Source organism: Crocuta crocuta, unplaced genomic scaffold (assembly GCF_008692635.1).
Source record: "Crocuta crocuta isolate KB4526 unplaced genomic scaffold, BGI_CrCroc_1.0 scaffold393, whole genome shotgun sequence".
Taxonomy (NCBI): domain Eukaryota; kingdom Metazoa; phylum Chordata; class Mammalia; order Carnivora; family Hyaenidae; genus Crocuta; species Crocuta crocuta.
The window spans coordinates 262,889-285,495 of NW_027530889.1; the positions used below are offsets into that span (position 1 = coordinate 262,889).

The 22,607-nt window shown below is 35.6% G+C and overlaps 1 protein-coding gene across 2 annotated transcripts; it reads left to right on the forward strand.

Annotated features, from left to right (window-relative positions):
* The first annotated feature begins 583 nt into the window (after positions 1–583).
* On the forward strand, positions 584–18,751 carry IL33 (interleukin 33). 2 transcript variants are annotated; one of them, XM_077769659.1, is made up of 8 exons: positions 584–638; positions 3,569–3,676; positions 10,880–11,005; positions 11,920–12,048; positions 13,624–13,731; positions 14,521–14,571; positions 15,493–15,590; positions 16,954–18,751. In XM_077769659.1, the coding sequence occupies exons 2-8, from the start codon at positions 3,580–3,582 to the stop codon at positions 17,149–17,151; spliced, it is 807 nt and encodes a 268-aa protein (XP_077625785.1). In that variant the 5' UTR covers positions 584–638; positions 3,569–3,579; the 3' UTR covers positions 17,152–18,751. The 2 variants fall into 2 exon arrangements, with proteins under 2 accessions (XP_077625785.1, XP_077625786.1); XM_077769660.1 differs by having other exon boundaries at positions 3,569–3,643.
* Positions 18,752–22,607: the final 3,856 nt, after the last annotated feature.

A 22,607-nucleotide genomic window follows, 5' to 3' on the forward strand; every position in this document is an offset into this window, starting at 1 on the left:
TCCTGTACAAGAATATTTCCGACATGTATTCATGATGTAGTATTAATTGGAAAATCAAAAAAGCAGCTTATAAAATAATATTTGTGATAGGTTCTATTTTTTTATGAAAAAATAGAGATGCGTAATATTTCTACACTCAACAAAGAATGTCAAGAAATAGAGCATATATACTTTCCTATCATTTACCCATTTTCTGAGTGCACATACATTATTTTTATAATCAGAAAAATATTACCTAAAGTTTTCGACTACCCAAAAGAAAAGATAAAAGCAATGAAATAATCGGTGCCCTTGTATGCTCTACATTGAGCGATAAACAGTACCTAGAGTCAATGCCATAGAGGTTTCATAAAAATTAATGATTAACTGAGTACCACTCATTGAAATTGCTGCAGTTAAAATAGTCTGAAAGTTCTGTTTAGGATTTGGCTGTGGGAATAAGATATACTCCCACTCATTCTAACCCATTCAACTAGCACTATTTGCATTGCCTCATTCATCAAAATCTGTCACCCAATGTTGCTTAATCCAAGTGTGTATATATAAGTAGAGCTGAAATATAACTGCATCAACTACTACTAAATGTTGATGACAGAATCTTCATTATTTGAAACCAGCCCTTCACTTTTATAACTAAGGTGAGTTATCATAACCAATGTAAAAGTATATTTGCCTATGTTTTGGGGGAAAGTAGCATGAAAGAACCAGTGATGTTTATATTGCTATATATACTGAAATATTTCTGATTTAAAAATAGGAAGTAAAGAGTAAATTTTAAGTCTGAAAAAAGGTGAAAAGAATGCTTGTATTTTTTTAAAGTGAAGATTTGTGTGTTGTTTAAAGAAGTGCTTTTTTTTTCCTGAATAGGATTTGAAAGTATTTTCTATGTTTTTTACTTACTATTTAATTCTTTTCAAAAAAATTTTTACATTTATATATTTTTTGAGAGACAGAGAGAGACAGAGCACAAGCAGAGAAGGGGCAGAGAGAGGGAGACACAGAATCTGAAGCAGGCTCCAGGCTCTGAGCTGTCAGCACAGGGCCAGACGCGGGGCTTGAACCCACAACCATGAAATCATGACCTGAGCTGAAATCAGCCACTCAACTGACTGAGCTACCCAGAGGCCCCTACCACTCGATTCTTAAAAAGCAGCTGACTTTCTCTGTGTCAATAACTCCCTGTAAATATGGTATTTCAGTTTCTTATCTATGTTGCTTAAATCAGAAAACTAATTTTGGTTTAAAGTTGAGTTCCTCCAAGTATGTTATCTCAAATTAGCCCATGTTAATAGATAGTCCATGTTAACAGTGTTGTTGATAGAGGTAGTGGGGGAAGTTACAAGATCAAATAATTACCCAAAATAATTAGTTAAACTGAAGTACCCATGAATCTTCAATGAAGGACTGTTAACATCTTTACTCTGGTAATGTGGTTCTGACTTCACAAGAGGTGGAATATAAATAGAGTTGTTTCCTAGATTTACTTTAAAATGTAAATTTTTTTTAAAATGTCCATTCAGGAGAACTTTTTTTCTGGAAAATGAGGATCCTTGGATAAAAAAGGAAACGCACAAACTAAAAAACAATCCAGTGTTATAATTTTTCATTTTATCAGTAAAGTGTTACCTGTACACCTACCGTGTGCAGGGTATTATCTGAACTGTTTTCTATACAATTTAAAATTTAACTGCAATAAGACCAAACTATTCCACATGATATGATTATCATATTTAGAAATTTATTATTTCCAAAGAAGTTGGACAACTGGCCAAGTATTTGAAAATAAATTCCCAGTTCTGATTATTTTCTTTTTACATTTGGAGGAGGAAGAGAAGAGACAGGGGAGGAAACTGTGGAATAAAGATGGAAATCAGGAAACTAGATTATGGTCCCAGTTTTGCGTTTGTGATCCTGGGCAGGGCACTTAATCTTTCAGTCTTAGTCTACTCATCCATTGTTTTAGGGGCTCAGGAAAATGATACCAAAGATTCTCTGCTTCTAAGTGATCTTACCATTGAAGAATTTTGCTCATAAAACCCAATGTAAATAAGATAATTGCATATAATATTTTCCATCTAAATAACAACAAACACAACAAAAACAATGGAATTTCAACCTGTTTGAAATTGTCCAGAGACAAAAATAAAGTTCTATGAAGTTTGTCTTCCAAGGAGTCCTCTACTTCAGTAACTCAATGTTCATTCCTTATCCTGCTAGAAGGGCAGATTCATATAAAATTTTTAAGAGATTTAAATAATAACCACTCCTGGGATAAACTGATTATTTTTGTAATCTAGGAAAAAAGGGTGCAATGCTTAATATGAGTAGAAGTAACTATTAGTAGAATTTGAGGCAATAAAGGGGGAGAATTTAAGGCTGAAGAAATCCTGCTCTCTCCACAAATCACAGAACCACTGCCTTACCTTGATGATGAAGCCAGGCCGGTACCTTCAGTGGTAACTTACTGAAAGAATCTGAGGCTTCTGCAATTTATAACAGAATGAACATTCTTTCAGTAAGATACTGCCACCCATTTTGATAGTCAAGGTACAGCAACTATTGATGATCCTTGCCTGAATCAAATATTAAACTGGGGGCTACAAGACTGTTGTTTTTCTAATTCTACCAATTCCTTCTGTAATGAATAAACCCCTCATTCATTCATTCTTGAGAAATGCTATGGACTGGTGGGTTTCTTTTTGCATTAATTGCTTTATAGTAAATTGCCATTATTTATCTTTTTGATGCTCAGATTATGTCAAATTTGGCCAGTGGGAAACCCTTTAAGGGGGCTCCTGTGTCTTTTTGACACAACCTCACAAATTTTTTTTTCTTACAAATAGTTTATTGTCAAGTTGGTTTCCATATAACACCCAGTGCTCATCCCCAGAAGTGCCCTCCTCCATGCCCATCTCCCCCATTCCCTCCACATCCATCAGTTCTCAGTTTGTTTCTCAGCATTCAAGAGTCTCTCATGGTTTGCCTCTCTCCCTTTCTCCCACCATTTCCCACCTTCTTCTCTCCCATGGTCCTNACCTCACAAATTTTTGAATGACTCACTGCTTTCTGGCATTACTGAATATTCCATATTCACCTCTACATTCCCAGCCCATATATAGAGTCCTCGTTCCTTTTAGTGCAAAAACTGTTTAGAAACTAAGATGAGCATACTGATATTGATTATTTAGATATAATACAACAAAGATTTTCCCTTAGCTTCTTATATTTTATATTTGTATCTCCTTTCCCCTGCAGTAAAAATCCTGTAACATTAATACATCTACTTACTTGTTCTGTCCTGTAGTATAGAAAAACCATTTCAGAATCCTAAAATCAATTATATCACTAACAATAAACCCACTAAGTAAAGTTTAAGATTTCTTTGCAGTTCTTTTTGTTCTCTGACTATATTCCAAAATAGATATATTTTCAGAAAGCTATGTTCAAATTTTACTGAATGATTATTTTCTTTACGTGGCTATGTTATTAATATTATTTTGAGGTTGCCACAGTTTCTGTTTATTTTCAATTTGAGACAATTGAACTAATATTATATTTTAATCCACAGAAGCCTGAAAAATGAAGACTAAAATGAAGTATTCGACCACCAAAATCTCCCCAGGAAAAATGAACAGCTCAGCAGGCAAGGCTTTGGTAAAATCTCCCAAGTTGGGAAGTAAGAACTTAAGCATTTCTGATTGTTTTTACATACTATATTTATCTGTTATAAAATTTTTATGATTCTGATGTTCATACATGCCACCTTACCAAAAGCTACTAAGAATACAAGAGCTGAAATTAAGAGGGATGGCTCATAAATTTGTAATACAGCAGCCTTTGGTTTTAGACAGACTATATATAGCCAACTTTTGCTTGATACATACCAGAACAAGAATGGTTTGGGTAATTTAAACCTGCTATTGTGGCAAACATGAATAACACTTAATATCAATCCCTTCTCTCTACCCACACCTCTTTCTAGCTAATCCCAAAATCTTATTCCCAGATTAATAAAATTTTAAACTGATTCTCTTTCATTCAACAAACATTTATTGTGTATAAAACACCTTTGGTCTACAAGCTATGGTCTTGACTTGTAACTTCTGATTATTCTGGGAGAGAATAATAAGTGAAGATATTTGAATAATCCATGCCCCAAATATAGCAGAATTGATCAAATGATGCTTAAGTCTATCCAACTGAAAACTCAAAGGAATTGGCATAAATTGAAGGGTAAATAAAGGCATGTAGTAGCCATAGTTTAAAGATTAAAGAGCTATATCTTTGATCCTGAAAATCATCCTAGGAAAGAATTATGAAAATTTATACTCATGCTTTTCATACAAAACAGGTAACACAAAATAAAGTTAATAGAAGCCTGGTAAGACTGAAGAGAAAATAGAGGCTGAGGAATGATAGTGGGGACTGGCATATCTTTGTTCTTTGTTTTCTTCATTTCTTTGAACATCGTTAAGGCTAGAAGAGAGAACAGTGGTAAAGAATATCATTTGCTGTCTTCCCCAAGGCTATAGACCACCCATGCTGTTTTTAGTAACCAAGGAAAGTATTAATTTAACTATAGTTTCTGAAAGGCCAGGAAATCACAATTGTTGTGTGTTTTTAGTAATCAAGGAAAATATTAATTTAACTATAGTTTCACAATGGCCAGGAAATAATCCTTTTATTTGTGTCTGAATCAAAACGTTCTGTGTAGAAACAGTGACTCAGTGGAACTAACTCTATGTCCTCTTAATAAAGAATGTGTTTTCTTTGTACACCAGGAGATATGGCCCCTTTATAGATACTGGAGTGGAGGAACGGGCTGGGGTTTATGCCATAGTTGCTGCATTGATGCAAAAATTAAAATGTAACCCCTCCTTTAAGTGCACAGTGGCCCTAACAGCTTATTTATACCATTTAGAGAAACATGATACAGATAATCCCCAAATCATTTATATGGCTTTGGAAGACAGCACATTATTCTTATTGTCCATTAGCAGATATTCTTTTCCAATAATATTGCTTACTTTAACACTAAGATTGTCATTATTTAGACACTTTTGGCCAAAATTTCAACAGATATCTATAAAGTGTGTGGCAGGTGCACTTCTCAAAACCCAAAGTGTAAGTAATATTGTATCTTATTTTTCTAAATTAACTGCTCTGAGCCCCCAAGCAACAAAGCAAGAAAGCTCATTTCATTCCTTCTCCTTTGGACTAGCAGGATCTGACACAATCACAAGGCTAAAAACTCAAAATTTGTACCATCTATAAATCTACCTGCTAGAGGTATACATACAATCGGGTTCCATATGAGTTCTGGTCACCACTAAAGTATTTCATCTCTAGTACCAATAAGGTACAGGACTTAATGAACTAGCAAAAAGCCCCTCTCCAAGCTCATTTCCTTCCTAGTTTCCAGGAAGCTACTCCTGGAGTCTAGCTATTTTTCTCTGCTACTTCCTCTCCCCTATATTCATGAACACTTTCTCTGTCCTTACAATCCAGCTTCCTAATGAATCTAGCCAGTAGTCACAGTATGAAAGCCATGGGACAGATCCATCCAGCAGAAGTATTTTATCTAGCCTGAACAGTACTTTTGTTGTTTTTTAATTGAGGAAACATTTAAAGATTAGAAGATTGTGCATAAAAACCTAAATATCTTGAAAAAATATGAAAATCTAGCAACACTGGGCCCATATCCCTACGTGGCAATAATTGGCGATAGAAATGAGTAGAGGTCACACACTTTAATTTGAGTATGTCCATGGAATAACTTCTGTTACAGTGATGGAGCTTCAGCTTTATCCTATGGATAGTAATTGAAAACCATTAATTGGGGAATAGCAAGATATTTTTTAAGAGAGAGAGTGAGTATATGAGCAGAGGAGGGGGGCAGAAGGAGAGAGAGGAGAAGATGACCTCAGGCAGGTTCCATGCTCAGTGCTCCCACAACCCTGAAATCATAACCTGAGCTGAAATCAAGAGTCAGACACTCAATCAACTGAGCCACCTAGGCACCTGATATTTTTATTTTAGAAAGATTATATTGATGATGGTATATAGATAGAGTGAAGGGCAAGAATAGAAACAAAAACTGGTTAGAGGTCTACTGCATTCATCTAGGAGACTGATGATGAGGGCCTAACCTAAAACAACAGAATGGAAAGGAAGGACTAAATTTCAGATACACTCAGAAAGTGAAATCAGTAAGATTTAATGACAGTCCAAATAAATTGAGGGATGGACAGAGATGGAAAAATAGATGATTCTCAGCTTTCAGGATGATTTAAGAATAGGCAGACAATGATGAAAGTGGTATTGTTTCTCAAGATAGGGTTTCAAGAGAAATATATTTTGGGTAGAAAAAGATAAAGAAGGGTTTTTTTTTTTTAAATGAGAATATCTGAATTTGGGGTAGGGATTGGTCATACAGGTAGAGATGTCTAGAATTCTGGAGACTTCACATAGATAGATACAAAGGTGCTTTAGGATAACTGAAGTCAAAATACCCTGTGAAGAAAGAGCAACAGATATGAAAATCAAGAGAAAGAACTAAGGTACAAGTACAGTTTGGGGAATCATCAGTATATAAAAAGATGTCAATGGAGCAGGCTTTCCAAGAAAGAAAGTCTAGAGTGAGAGGAAAAGGCAAAGGACAAATCCTGAGAAACACCAACATTTTAGGAGCAATCAGACAAGGAAAAACCAACAAAGAAACAGAGATGGATGATCAAAGAGAAACAAGGAGAACATAGGAATACTGGTGACATGATAATAAAGGAAGAAAGAGTTTCAGAGAAAGATGTGGTTCCCAAAGTCAAATGCCACAGATAAATCAAGGGTAGTAAGCAGTGAGAAGAGAGTTTGGTGAAATAGGTGTTTGGGGAAGAAGTGAAAGATGAGTGATTCACTTATGTAGTTCCTGTCAGCCATAGTCTGGCTCTCTTAGTGGCAGAAGTATAGAAAGATTTCGAAGCACCTTTCCATTTACTCACCAGAAATGCGTGAAAGATTTCATCATGTTGTTGCTATGATGAAATTACTTATAAGAATTTCCTTAAAAGCCATCTAAGACACTGCCGTCAGACATCAAGCAGGATAGACACATAGGAAGTGGCAACAACCCTTACATAAGCTTGAGTTGGACCTTTGACCCCAGCAGAGCACTGTCTCCCACAGAGTCCCCAGGGCCATGCTGGCTTTGTGATTCCCATCTGAGAACACAACCCTTGCACTATACTTTCAGCTGCCCTGAAACAAGAAAGTATACCTTCTTCCAAATACTCCCAATGTAAATTATCTTCAATACTTCAAATAATATTTTTAAGTTTATTTGGGGAGAGAGAGGGGAGAGAGAGAAAGTGCATAAGCAGGGGAGGGACAGAGAGAGAGGGAAACAGAATCTGAAGCAGGCTCCAGGCTATGAGCTGTCAGCACAGAGCCAGATGCAGGACTCAAACCCATGAACAGTGAGATTAAGACCTAAGCAGAAGTCAGACACTTCAGACTGAGCCACCCAGGCGCTCCATCTTCAATACTTCAAGTATTCATCCTTCAGTAAATTATACTAGTGTTTGTTCCACTAGATGGTAACCCCTACATTAATATCTTTAGCCTCTCTCTCCTTCTACATCCTTACTTCCTCGATATCATGACTCTTACTTCTAACTACCCAAGACCCACATTCTGCTCCCCACAGGGTCCACTCTCAATATTAGACATGCCTGTCAGTTATGTCCAATGGGATTCTGAATATAACATATAGATAAGCATGTAAAGAATGAGCATGTTTTCAGTATCATCTTATGCCTTTTAGGTCTGGAGACACAATGTGATACAGTTAATAAAGTATTTTATTAAATTAATTATCAGGAAACCAAGTTCAATGCTGGCATTTGCATAGCTTTTATAAATTATCTTTGCAATAGTAAAAGCATTACAGAAAAGTGATACTATAGTTGGTATTTATAAATTGTGATGCAATGTTAGGGAGTTCCAGGGTAGATGTGAATATAATTAAGTGGTCTTGTCCCATTCAGACAGTTGAAGATACCTGAAGGTAGATGCCCATCTGAATTGGAGTAAGATATAGATAATTCAAAATAGCAACTAACGAAAGTTTACTTAACTTTCAAAAGCATATCAGGAAGACAAACTTCTAGAGAATTTTAAAAAAGAAGGAGGGCAGCTGGGTGGCTCAGCCTCTTAAGTGTTCTGACTCTTAACTTTAGCTTAGGTCATGATCTCATGGCTCATGAGATCAAGCCCCATGTTGGGTACCACACTGAGCATGGGGACTGCTTGGGATTCTTTTTCTCCCTCCCTCTCTGCTCCTCTTCCACTCACTCTCTCTCTTTCAAAATAAATAAGTAAATATTAAAATGATATATCATAAAATGGATCCTAAAGTCACAATTTTCATTTTATGAATTACTGTGAATAATTGAAATTTGGCTGTATTGGTACAAATTGTTTGATAATTTATTTGCTATAACGTTAAAAGTTGAGATGCTGTGACTCAAGTGTTACAACTTTCTTTTCTGTTTGACTCTGAAAAGCCTTTTATGAATTTACAAGTAGAAAATTTAATTTTTTTATTTGAGACTTTTTCTTTGACTAAGTGAAAAAATTACTAAATAGGTGATTAAATTTTTTACTTTAACTGATTTAATTAATTTGTATTATGTTAGTTCCTAAAATTACAAAGTAGCATTTTCTTAGATGGAAGTAGATAGAAAGAGTAGCTTTGATGCTAGACATATTTGAATTACAATTTCTCACCAGACCTGTAACCTTGGGCAAGTGTGTGTGTGAGCGTCCATAATGGGCCAGGAACTGGGCTTTTTTTATGTTGTTTCACTTAATTCTCCTAGCAATTTTCTGAAGCAGAGTAGGCATATGACCTGAGGACCAATGAGGTTAAATGCCTGGCCAAGATCACATAGTTAATAATCAAGGACCTGGACCTCCAACAAATTCTTGCCAAATGCAAGGATTTTCTTTCCATACGATTATGCCTTGACTTAATCTAGTGTTAAGATGTAGATACAAATGGCAGCTGAGTTGTTCTTTGGTTTTGTTTTCATTTGGAATTGGTAAATGAAACCAACAACTGTCTTCTAATCCAAATAGAGTGTCTCCTTAGAGAGACCCAGTGTCTACCAGCTTGCCTTTCCCAAGTTTCTCGTAAAGGTAACTTGATGCCTTCCAACGGTTCCCAACATGGACCCTTGGAGACACTGTTTGGCTTCTGGGAAGACCAATAGATATTCTTTCACTGCAACAAATCAGACAGGAATCTGTTTCTAAGGGCGCCTGCGTGGCTCAGTTGGTTGGGTGCCTGATCTCGGCTCAGGTCATGATCTTGCGGTTCATGGGTTTGAGCCCCCTCAGGCTTTGTGCTGGTAGCTTGGAGCCTGGGGCCTGCTTTGGATTCTGTGTCTCCCTCTCTCTCTCCACTCCTCTCCCACTTGTGCTCTCTCTCTGTCAAAAATAAAATAAACATTAAAAAAAAAGAAAGAAAGAAGAACCTGCTCCTAACTCTAAGATAAAATAAAAGAATGGGAACTACCCAGGAAAGTTAAGAGCTGGTGGGGGGGGGAGGGAGGAGGTTCCCTTCACTGCTTGACAATAACCAGCAAAAGCCAAATTTTCATTCAAATTTTTTCATGAATCAAGAATCAGTTCTTCCTGCCGATAAATATCAGAGCCTTAAGAGTTTTTCAGTGCCTCTGATCATCATCTGAAAAATGAGGAGAATAATTTCCTTGTAATATTATTGTGTGTGAAGGAGTAAACAAAACAGTAAGTAAAATTCCTAGCACAGTGTTTGGTCTGCTGTAGACATGCTAACATTTGAGAAGGCAGCAAAAAATACTTAAAGGAAAAAAGATGGTCTTTTCAAAAAATGGTGCTAGGAAAACTGGATATCTGCATATAAAAGAACTCAAAAAAAAAAAAAACCTGAAATGGATTAAAGACTTAAATGTTAGACATGAAACTCTTAGAAGAAAATAAAAGAAAAAAGTTTGAAGACATGGGTCTGTTATTTTTAATATCAATAATCTCTAGAGCCATCCTTTTGAAATTATTAAAAGTGTATTCTAATTAAGTAAAAGAAGATTATACATTTCATATGACCACAAAAGTTCCACCTCAGCTAGGCAAAGATTGATATATGCTTGATGTAGATCCACACTTCCTTATATGGAATTTGGAAATCCAAATTTTTTTCTAAAGACCTAAAATTTTTCATGACTCATTTAGTAATAAAATATAATCTGAACTCATGTGACAATTAAATCCTGACCTGAACCAACATGAAGTCTTTATTTATTTCACTTTACATAAAATTTCCTATATCTCACTATAAAATCACTAATTAATATTTGGTTTTGAGTTGCTGCCTTAGTCCCTGCTGGGAGTACTACATATATACAGTATATACTCTACATGACAACTCTAAAATCTAAAAAACTCTGAAGTTTGAGGTGCCTGGGTGGCTCAGTCAGTTAAGCATCTGACTTTGGCTCAGGTCACAATCTCACAGTTTGTGATTTTGAGCCCTGCATCGGGCTCTGTGCTGACAGCTCAGACAGAGCCTGGAGCCTGCTTCGGATTCTGTGTCTCCTTCTCTCTCTCTGCTCTTCCCCTGCTCATGCTCTGCCTCTCTCTCCTTCAAAAATAAATAAACATTGAAAAAATAAAAAATTAATAAAAAATTAAAAAACTCTGAAGTTTGAAATACAAGTCGCCCCAAGCTTTCTGATAAAATATTGTGGACTTTCAGTTGCTTTAGTGGCTGGCTATGCTCATGATTTGTAAAAAGATAAAGATAGATGGAATGAAACAGTATTACATTTTTTCAATTGTTTAGAATCCCAGCAGAAGGCTGAAGAAGTTTGCCAAATGTACTTTATGCAACTACGTTCTGGCCTTATCATAGAAAAGACAGCCTGTTATGTCAGGAAAGAAACCACCAAAAGGCATTCATCAAGAACTGGTAAGGGGAAACTGTTTCCTGGTAATTCTTCACTATAATAATGGGCATCTATTTGCCTTCATTGACCACATCTTAGATATATAATTTTTTCCTCGACCAAATTTTCCTTCTGAAAAATAGTAAGGATGCTGAACTATTTTCTGGCCATTTTCAAAAGGACAGATAAAGAGTTTTATGGCATGGTAGAAATAGTCATATTATAATAAGTGAAAACAGAGGATATTAAATTATAAATATATTTACAATATTTTATTGTGTTTTTTTTTTTTTCATTTAAAGGAATTAAACGAAAATGTTAATAGCAGTTGTTTTTTGGGTGTTGAGACCGTGGGTAACTAGTTTTCTCCCACCTGGACTCCAATTAGTGTACCCTACTAAGGTATAACTGTGCCAGGAAATATTGATCCCTTCAGACTATGGGGTGGCTAAAGCCCTGGGGTCAGTCATCACTGTCAGCAAGCAGCTTTGACTCAGAATCCTCAAAGTGGATTTGGGGTTTGGGATAAGGGATTTGACAGAGTGTGTATTGACACTTCAATGTTTTCCACATCTGTATTCTAACACTACTGACAGAGTGAAACATGACATTAGTTGAATGATGCATTCCCCACAGTGTTCTTTCACAGAGTTGAGTATTTAACACTTACCTTATAATTCCATGCATGTGTTTTCAAGCATTTCTAACTTAGTGAAACTACATGGTAACTGAATGCTGCATTTTGCGCAGTGTTGTTTCTCAGAGTTGAGTGTACAGCACCTCCCCCATTGGTCTCCGCATCTGTATTCTAACACTACTAACATAATGAAACGACGTTAGTTGAATGATGCATTCCCCACAGTGTTCTTTCATAGAGTTGAGTATATAACAGAGTGGGTATTGACAGTCCACTTCTATTCCCACCTCTGTCCTGCAGCTGGAAATTATAAACATCTAGTATTCACTGCCTGTCGTCAGCAGCCGGAACGGCCTGTAAAGAGCTTAGCCTTTGATATGCCTATGGTCCAGAAATACATTGGAACAACTGGTGTTTCAGCTATCCAAGGTATGCCTGGTGATGGGGGTGGTGTGGGTGTGAGGAGGGAGGTAAGACACAGGACCATGGCAAGTGCCACTCCAGGAAGCAGCTTCAAGTCCATGCCTACTTGTGTAACAGAAACTTCTGTCCATTTGTTGCCAATGTACCCATTTAGTGGTAACCAAACAGTGTAGCTGCTCTAACAATGAGTGTGCATTCTATAGTTAACCTTCCATAATTATTTTGAAATGGTTGTTATGGGTTGGAAATATGGGGAAAATATTTAATCCTTCAAGGGAAAAAACACATTTCCTCCCCAAATTTCAACATTTTGACAATGAAAGAAAATGAAGAACTATTATATTTTTAAAATATAATTTCAACTCTTAAACATTTTAAATAGTTGTTAAAATTGTTTTAAGTTGTATCATCTACTTCTGCAAATAAAATCCAAGTTGATAGTAACTATCAAGAAGTGAAGAGATCATTAAGAAAACTTGACCAGAAATTACATACTGTCATTTAAGCATAATTCCTGATATAAATGTCTTAAGTTTCCAGAAGCATACTGAAGTTTCTCAATAAGAATTTATGCTAAGCAAAACAAGTCAATAAGAGAAAGAGAAAAACTATATAATTTCACTCATATGTGGAATTTAAGAAACAAAAGAGATGAACATATGAGAAGGGGGAAGAGAAGAGAGGGAAACAAACCACAAGAAACTCTTAATGATAAATAACAAACTGCAGGCTGATGGAAGGAGATGGGTGGGAGATGGGCTAGATGGGTGATGGGTACTAAAGACAGCACTGGTTGTGAAGACCACTGAGTGTTGTATGTAAGTAACAAATCACGGACCTAGTCCTGAAATCAATATTGCACTGTATGTTAACTAACAAAAATTTAAATAAAGAAAGAATTTTAATTATTTTACTTTAGAAATTCATATACAGACTCAATATTTAACATTCTTATATTTTGTGTATTATTTTTCTTAGCACAATTCTATAATATAAAGAAAAATATAATAATTTTTTCTTTCAGGACCAACATAAGTCCCAATTCTACAACAGTTTACCTCAGCATGCCATAGAAATAGCATTTTCTATGTGTGCTGGGACATTTTTTTAAAGTTGAGAGTGCTGCTCTAAGTGTCTCTCTTATTAGCCAGAGGGCAGAGTGGGTCTCTAACTCCACAACTTACAGATGGGTATTCATTTAACCACGTCTATCAAAATACAGTCCCTTCTTGTCCACAGTCTCCTTGACCATAAGAAAAAAGGAAGCAGGCAAAGTCTGTCAATTTTCCAGCTTATTTCTCTCCACCAAATCCTTCCATAAACACACTAACATGACCTCCTGTGGTCTTCATGCAGGAGACCAGCATATTTAATTCCATTCAAGTGGCAAACTTCATCCTTTCAGCTATGTTAAGGTTGCACCAAAGGCTTTTATCTATCTAACAATAGTGGACAAAGTACAGCTCAAATTGGAAAAACAAAAACAAAAACCTTTACGGAAGCATTTTTTTAATTGCTGAAGACTGTTCATGGGAACAAGTTATTTTGAATTTTTAATGACAAGCTTTTTACTTGTTACAGAATATTCTGCTTCCTTGAGCACATACAATGATCAATCTATTACTTTCGTTTTTGAGGATGGAAGTTATGAGATCTATGTAGAAGACTTGGGAAAAAATCAAGAGAAAGGTAGAATATTTCCTTTTGTCTATAATGATATAATTATGACTAGTAAAGTAAAAAAATATTTACCAAACCATAAATAATGTATTACTTCAAACATGACACATAGATTTCATACTGTGTGCCAACTCTAATGCATTGGCAGAGATGCCGAAATATCACTAAGTTGAAAAGAATTCAGAAGCTTAGTGAGGATTGAATACGGAAAAATGCTGATACTGAGAAGTGGTATATTTTGTGAAAGATGGAAGAAGAGGGATTCCTGTGTGGTTCAGTCACTTAAGTGTCTGACTCTTGGTTTCGGCTCAGGCCATGATCTCAGGGTTCATGGGATCGAGCCCTGTGTCAGGCTCTGCACTGACAGCACAGGGTCAGCTTGGGATTCTCTCTCTCTGTCTTTTTCTGCCCCTCCCCAACTCATACTCTCTCTCTCAAAATAAGTAAATAAGCTTAATTTTAAAAGATGGAAAAAGATGAATGAAGAGACTACATATATTTGCTATTGCTAAATTACCTACTATATCTTTCCAACCCTATAAATATTGCCAAAGTACAACCTCAAATAAAAGAATATACCAGTGTTATGAACTATATGTTGAATATTTTAATAATGACTGTGTTAGAGAATTCATCAGAGCATATTCATACATTTTTAAGACCTTTCTTAAAATCACTAAAGTTATTTTATTGATGGATAATAAAAGAGGCTATTTTCTGATGTTATTTATTTGTTAAAATTCAAACCTTTTGATAAAATTGTATCTCACCAAAGGGATTTTATGCATTCTTTTTCAGATAAGGTGTTATTCCGTTATTATGATTCCCAACCTCCTTCACGTGAAACAGGTAATTTGGAAGGCTAGGTAGCGGAAGTACTTGAATTCTTGAATTTGGGGTAAGGACAAATCCAAAAATCCTCCATAAAAAAGGAAGGCAGTCTCAGAAGATTCTCCCAGCCCACACTCATGGTAAAATCTTAGATTCTTACAGGATTTATTCCATTCCATCCATTGTGCAGTTTAATAATTAGGATGAAGACTTACATTTAAAAGAGATCCAGAATAATAGTGGTTTGAGCTACATAAAACTTTATTTCTGTCTTAGCCAGGACAAGAATGGGAGTACTGCTCAACAGGTTATCTGGGGACCTGGCCCCTTCTCTCTTTGTCACTCTGCCAACATATACATGGTTCAAGATTACTTGCTACCACAGGAATGCCCAATCAGCAGGACAGAGTGCATGAACTGTCTTTTCCTTTAAAGACAAAACCTTGAAGTTGCACCTGACACTTCCACTCACCTCATATTGGTCAAAACTTTGTCACATTGCTACATTTAGCTACAAGAAAACAGACTGGGAAATGTTCTATTACACAAGGAGAGTAGTTGGGATGTTGAAGGACAACTATCAGTGGCTTTACATGGAGACAGGGAAGCTGACACCCAGACAAATACCCAATAGAGTCATTATTCTACAATTAGAAAGCATATAAGAAAGCTATGGAGCTTAAAAATAACTGCAAATTGTCCAATGACTCTTTAGGAGCTTAAGATTACTCCCAAGTTGTCCAATGACTCTTTAGTTTCATTTGGGTACAAATACTTCTAAAAGACGTGTTGGCTAGTGAAGCAGTTATTTACATTACATCTTGGATTCTTTTCCTAGGTGTTAAATTTATTTAAATTAAAATGAGTTATATTCTTAGCCTTATAATTTACATTTTTAAATTAATCTATTTTTAATTTACATATATTTTTAATTGCAAGGTGATGCTGTTGATGGCCAGACATTATTGGTAAACCTGAGTCCTACAAAAGATAAAGACTTCCTGCTGCATGCAAATAACAAAGAACACTCTGTGGAGGTAATAGAAATATACACTTAACTGTCATAATTGACTCCACTTATTTGTGCAGATTTAGGTATTGGCATATTTCAAGGAAGAAGTTTTGTTTGTGCTATTGTACATAAAATACAGTTACTACTAACAACTCACTTCTGGAGTAGGGAAGGGAAGGAAATGGCATGTATATCCTTGCAACTGAAAAGTCTGGGCTCTGCCAGCAGTGTAGAATCACCTGGGAGTTTGTTAGAAATGCAGAATTTCAGGCTTCCTCACAACTGAATGAGAATCAGCATTTTAACAAATTTTAACAAATCTCCAGGAGACTCATACACACATTAAAGTTTGAAAAGCGCTACTATATGGAATGATCTGAAATCCTTTCTACTCAGCTTTAGGAACTACTTTATTTTTCTAGGAAGTGTTTCTTAATAAAATAGCTTTCTTAGGCAAATGCAACAGTTTACACTCCAAGCCTGCTAATGGGAAAGTCATAAATATTTCTATCTGTCAAGATTTACAATTATCATTGTAAATAATAACCTACATTCTAATCATAGGATTCACTACAGTCTTTTTCAGTTAGTAAACAGTAGTATAATATTTGTCATGATGAAGAATTATAAACATCTTGAGAACATACAAGCCAAAGATAGAGACCAGGAAGAAAATATAAGAGTATAATATAGATGACAGATTACATAAATACAAAATTATAAATCTAACTAATACAGTCATAAGGTATTAACATAAGCACTCGATGGTAACCAATATCTTCCTTAACAATGCTCCTCAATGTATATAACAGTGTTTGGCATATATAATTACTTGGTAGTAAGAGCTGACCCATATAGAACTCTATCATATGCCAAATACCATGTTAACTGTTTTACAAGTAGTCTCCTCTAATTATTGAGGTAATTCTACAATGGAATTATTGTATTTGTTAGATATTACTATATAACAAACCATTCCCAACACTTATTGGCCTGAAATAATAATCATTTCTATCACTCACATGTAGAAAACAGGTTAGACTAAAAAAAATTGATGCTTGAGAAGTAAAGCAATGTGCACAAATCTCAGAGACAGTACATGGTAAAAGTGGGGCACAAATCCTGAGCTGCTGCCTCTAAATCCAGTCATTCTAAGCTATAAAGTCTCTCAAGATATATAGACCATCAATAAATTAAATTAAGTCCATCCCACTTCAGCCCTCAACTAACTTCCTCCTCCCCCATTCTCATCCTCTACTTAGTAATAAGTAGCCTTGCTAGAAATACCAATTTATAACTAATTTCCTTTAGTTCCTAACACATGGAGGTGAGGTTGACTTTGGATTTCCCACTCACATACTGGTTGCTTTTTTTTCTTGTTTCCTCAGCTACAAAAATTTGAAAACCCATTGCCAGACCAGGCCTTCTTCCTCCTTCACAAGAAGTCTTCCAAATGTGTTTCATTTGAATGTAAGAATGATCCTGGAGTGTTTATAGGAGTAAAGGATAACCACCTTGCTCTAATTAAAGTAGAGGATCAAACTAAAGATTCAACTATAGAAAATACCATATTTAAGCTCTCTTAAAATTAATGTTATGGAAAGCTGTGGATTTTGTGTTGGATAGCCCAAATAGCTACCACTGGAGAAATGATCAAGAAAGAGACAGATAACATTTAAGGGAAGTGGAGGGTATTTAGTATGTTTTTCTCATTATGTGTAAATATTTTTTATGGTCCTTCATTTCTGCTTTTTATTTCTCTCTGTATCATTACATATTCAATAGGGTATTGCTAAAAAGACCTCAGAAGAGATACAACCTGATCTTTATATTTTTATGCTTTCAGTACAGAAAAAACTTCATATTTAGAGCTGAGACCTCTGGGAAAAGCAAGGGTCTTAATCCAAGTCTCATTTTAGACAGATTCATTTTAAAGAGCTACATAGAGACATAATTTTCCCTGGTTCCAAACAATGAGTTTACACACTAAAGCTCTTGGTGAAAAGACAACCAGGTCTACCTGGACTGACCGATTCACAACTGGATTAAAACAGCAAATTTGTTTGAAGATGCCCAAAACTTCAGATACCTACATAGGTAGGCAGGTAATATAAATATGTGAAAAGAGAGAGACAGTCAAAGCATTAAGAAAAATAAATCCAGTGTGTTTGTAAATATTTTTACCTCTAATTGTTTGTAAACTGCTGATTTTTTATAGACTTAGTTAAGTTTAAGCAAGGCATTCTTATATTAGGAAATGAAAAAAATTATAGGTCAGACATATAATTGAAATCATTAGGAATATCCAACAAACTAAAACATTTATTTAAAGTACTGACACAACCTATCTTAGGATATCCAAGTACCATGGGATCCAAGTACCACAGTGAATTGAGAAGTCCTCTAATCTATTAGAGCCTAGATGGGACACAGGATTAACATCACAATTTCAATAACTGTCTATCCCTTAATTTTGTGGTATACTATGTCCTTCTGACCCTATCCTCAAGGGATCTATGACTTTTGATATACATGTCACCCTGGACAACATTTTTTCTAATACTTTCCTCCCATGTATATGTGTTTTACTTGTCCAGCTTCCCAATTACCCTACTTACTATGGAATATTTATTTGGCTTTTCTTCCTTATTCATTCTTTGACCAACTGTGTTCTTGATATATCTTTTGTGCCTCCTGAGCTTTATTACATATCATGTGATTTCTGGATACCATATTTATTCTACTTCATCTACCTGATGTTGTAGAATTTCACACAAGCCTATTAAGAGAAATATTTTTATTAAATACCTTTGCATTTTACATTACTAAAGTAATAAAATTCATGCCCAACCATATAATAAGATTGTTCAACTACTAAAAGAATCATTTTGCTTATTTTAAGGCCTTAATTCTACCATAATTTTTCACAGGCTTAACACCGACAATAAATGATAAAACTAATAACAGAATACTTATAAAATGTAACTTCTTCTGAAAGTGTAGGCTTTTTAATTCTTAATTTGGTGAGATCTATTAGATTATGATACTGATGGAACATAAGATTTAAAAAGCTGAGAATTACTTTGTGAGGGTAAACAATTATAAATAATAATAGATCTTTCATTACATTGCCAATTTTAATATGGAGACAAAAATAATAGCAGAATCTATATCATCCTATCTGAAAAACGCTAAATGTTAATCATATACATTTCTATGATATACTTAAAATGATTGTTTTTAGGTAACCAGATATATCTGTTACATTGTTTAAGTTCTTGAATAAATTGTATTTTTTAAAAGTCTGTGAGGCCACATTTTTATCATAAAATGACTAAATATTCTGAAATTTTTAAGTAAGTATACTTTATTCCGCCAATGTTGGTGTATGGAGTAGGTCATTTGTCTGATATTTTTGGTCATTCAAAACTAAGTAAGATATTCCAGACAAGGGATCATATCTTTTACACCTTTGTAATTTCCAGTGCCCATCATACTGCCCAGCACAGAGAGCTATTCAGTGACCTTTACCCAAAACCAAACAGCCAACATACACCTGCCAAAGGAACGTTAACCTAACCTCTGACTCATTTAGGTATCTTTCAACTTGGTTATCTTATATTTCATGTTCAATTCTCCTTTTCTAAAGATACTTTGCTCATCACAATGCTGATTATTATTTGATTAAAATATTAAGTGGGCGATGGCCTTTTGTCACTTACTTTAATGTATTTTGATGATCCGAAACACAAACATAACTGGAAGGAATTTTTCCATTTCATTGTATCAGAATGAAAGTTATATCAAAACTTACTTTTCCTCATTTTATTTATATTCATTAGATTTTTATGTATTCATTGGATACCTTGAAATATTATCAAGAAAATTTTATTTGAATAAGTAATATGACTTAGAATTGGAAAAGAAAATGAAGTAAGAGTTAAGATTCAGGGGATCTGGAAAGATAATTGCTAATTTAAGTAGGATGCAACAGCTTGATGGGGCATCTGGGTAGCTCAGTTGGTTAAGCATCCAACTTCAGCTCAGGTCATGATCTCACCATTGTGGGTTTGAGCCCCATGTTGGGCTATGTGCTGACAGCTCAGAACCTAGAGAGTGTTTCGGATTCTGTGTCTCCCTCTCTGCCCCTCCCCAACTTGCTCTCTTTCTCTCTCTCTTTCAAAAATGAAAAACATTAAAAAAAAAAAAAGAATGCAACAGCTTGATTAAAATCTAAAAAGATTGAATTATAGCCCCCCACATCTGTAAAAAAAAAAAAAAAGCCAGAAAATAAGAACAATTTCAACCTTTGTGCCTCATGCTGAGAAATTGCATGATGGATAGAAAAATCTTAAACAAAAGTATTCTTGTGGGGATTGGGCCAGGCTTGTCCTAAATTCCTCCCCCACCCCCACCATACAATGAACTATACAGCACAGAAATCTTGTCCTCTAGCAGTTGCTCCCTAAGTACCTGTCATGTGTATTAGACTTTGCTAGGTAGCCTGAAAGCACCCCCCCAAGAAAGACTAAACCATGTTCCTTACCCACATGGAACTTAAAACATGTACAATTTATGTATTAAAACTCAAACCCTGCAGTACACAGTTGCACAATGGTAAGAAAGATCAGTGTGAAAAGAAAGAAGAGTGAATTCTCTATATCCATACCCTACGACCCACCCTGATCTATTCATATATCCATTCTCAAGGTCATGTTAAATAGGTTCCTTCTGCAGGTCCCAGTCAGGGTTGGGATTAGGGGGTTTAGGACTCTGAGAAATGGATGCAAAAGATAAAAGTTAAAGCCAAATTGGTAGAGATAGAAGCAATGAGCTACTTTTGTTGAGGTGCCAAGATGATGAAACACTTGTCCAACTCTAATTATGGTCCGTACCCCATAGAGAGAATGCATATTAAGAACATAGATTTGGGGGCACCTGGCTGGGTCAACTGGAAGAGCCTGCAACTCTTGATCTCAGGGCCATGAATTCAATCCCCATGTTGGGTGTAGAGATTACATACATACATACATACATACTTACAGAAACAAACAAAACATTTTTTTTTAAAAAGAACATAGGTTTGGTTTACTGTTTACAGGCTATGTAACTTCAGCAAATTATGTGACCTCTCTCAATCTCTGTTTATTCTCTGTAAAATGAGAAAGTACCAAATATTGTAGTTGTTTACCTAATATCCATCACCACCATCCCTACTTTCTTACCAAAAGAACCTCATTTTGTACTGGGCAACAATATCCCCAACTCAAAATATATGCCTTCCCAGACTCCCATGTAGTAGCTATGGTAACCACTTGACACTGTTCTGAACAATAAAATATAGGCAGGATAAGGGTTTGAGAAAAACTTTTTTTTAATTTTTAATTTTTTTAGAGAGAGAGGCAGCATGAGTGGGAGAAAGTGGCAGAGGGAGAAAGAGAGAATCTTAAGCAGGCTCCATGCTTAGCATAGAACTTGACACAGGTCTCGATCTCACAACCTTGGGATCATGACTTGAGCGAGAAATCAAGAGTCAGATGCTTAACTGACTAAGCCACCCAGGCGTCCCAAGAAAAACTTTTTTAAAGGGGATATATTAAACTAAAATGCACTTTTTGTCTTTCACCCTTTCCACCTTCCTCTTACTTAGACCTAGACCTCTTACTTATATGAGGCTGAATGTAGAACAGCCAACTTGTGACCATGGAGTAGTGAACATGGGGATAAAGGTCAATACATTAAAAATGGTAGGAAGAAAAGATAGAAGAACTCTGGTGTTGTGAACAATATTGGTGTTCTGCCCAAATCCCCTTGGATCCCTTTATACTGAATTCTTTTATTACATTTCCATGTGTACCATACACCCATATAAACACCATCACCACCACCACCATCTTCTGTGCACTTTCAATATCCATCACTTGCAGTTTTCTTACAAGGATTGTTTTTAGGAACTGATATTGCTTTGCCCTCTTGTACAAAGAGATGAAAGTTTCTGTGAGTTTGCATTCCTTTCATCAGCCTTACAAGGCTTTTGAAAGTCCTTGCTTGGGCCAAACAACTCTGCCTTAAATTTCACTCAAAAATTCTCCTACAGGCTTCATGCTGAAGCTACCCTCTGCTGGACTTCAGCATGAGATCATATTCTTACCAAGATTCCTGCCCATCCCTGTTCTGCCCAACTCCTGTAGCAATCTTTCTTGGGAAGGTTCTCTTAGTAAATCACATGTTCATGAATCCCTAACTCAAGGTCCAATCAAGGGAGCCTAATGTAAGACAGTGGGACACATGTGACACTGTGTTTCTGTCATGCTAGTCTTATAGTATTAACTGCAAACTTTCTTTTTGAGAGAGAAAGGTAAACCCAAGTGTGCCTAAGCAAGAGTTCAGTTTTCTTTTGAATGTGGCTTCAAACAAACTTCAAACATAGAAGAAATGATGGGAAAACCTACTTCTTAGGACACTGATAAGAATTGCTTTGCATATTGCAAGCACTCAGTGAATGTTAGTTTTAAAAGGTAGGCAAACCTGACTGCTATTAACTGAGAACAATGTTTCTTAGGTACAATTAGCACATAGGGAAGCACACTCAAATTCCTCTACAACTTTAATAGAAGTTACCCTGATAGAGTATGTGTGTTGGGCAAGTGTTGGAATCAGAATGAAAGAGATCTGACAGATATGGAAGTAATCCACCAACTTCATAGGTGTTTATTTTATCATACTTCTTTACTTACAAGTTACATATAGTCTTTTATACATATAAAATATTACATTATAACTAAAAAAATTTAATAGCACAAATGAAAAGACCCATATTTCTTCAAAAGATAATTTGATAGGGGCATCTGAGTGGTTCAGTCAGTTAAGTGTCCAACTTCAGCTCAGGTTATGATCTCACAGCTTGTGAGTTCAAGGCCTGAATCAGGCTCAGGGCTGACAGCTCAGAGCCTGAGGTCTGCTTTGGATTCTGTGTTTCCCTCTCTCTCTGCCCCTCTCCTACTACTGCTCTCTCTCTATCTCTCAAAAATAAACATTAAAA

Excerpts from the sequence above, each read along its gene's own strand:
- IL33 (XM_077769659.1), top strand. The coding sequence starts at position 3,580 with ATGAAGACTAAAATGAAGTATTCGACCACCAAAATCTCCCCAGGAAAA. Across the intron at positions 11,006-11,919 it reads AAGGCATTCATCAAGAACTG|CTGGAAATTATAAACATCTA; the intron begins GTAAGGGGAAAC and ends TCTGTCCTGCAG. Across the intron at positions 13,732-14,520 it reads GGGAAAAAATCAAGAGAAAG|ATAAGGTGTTATTCCGTTAT; the intron begins GTAGAATATTTC and ends ATTCTTTTTCAG.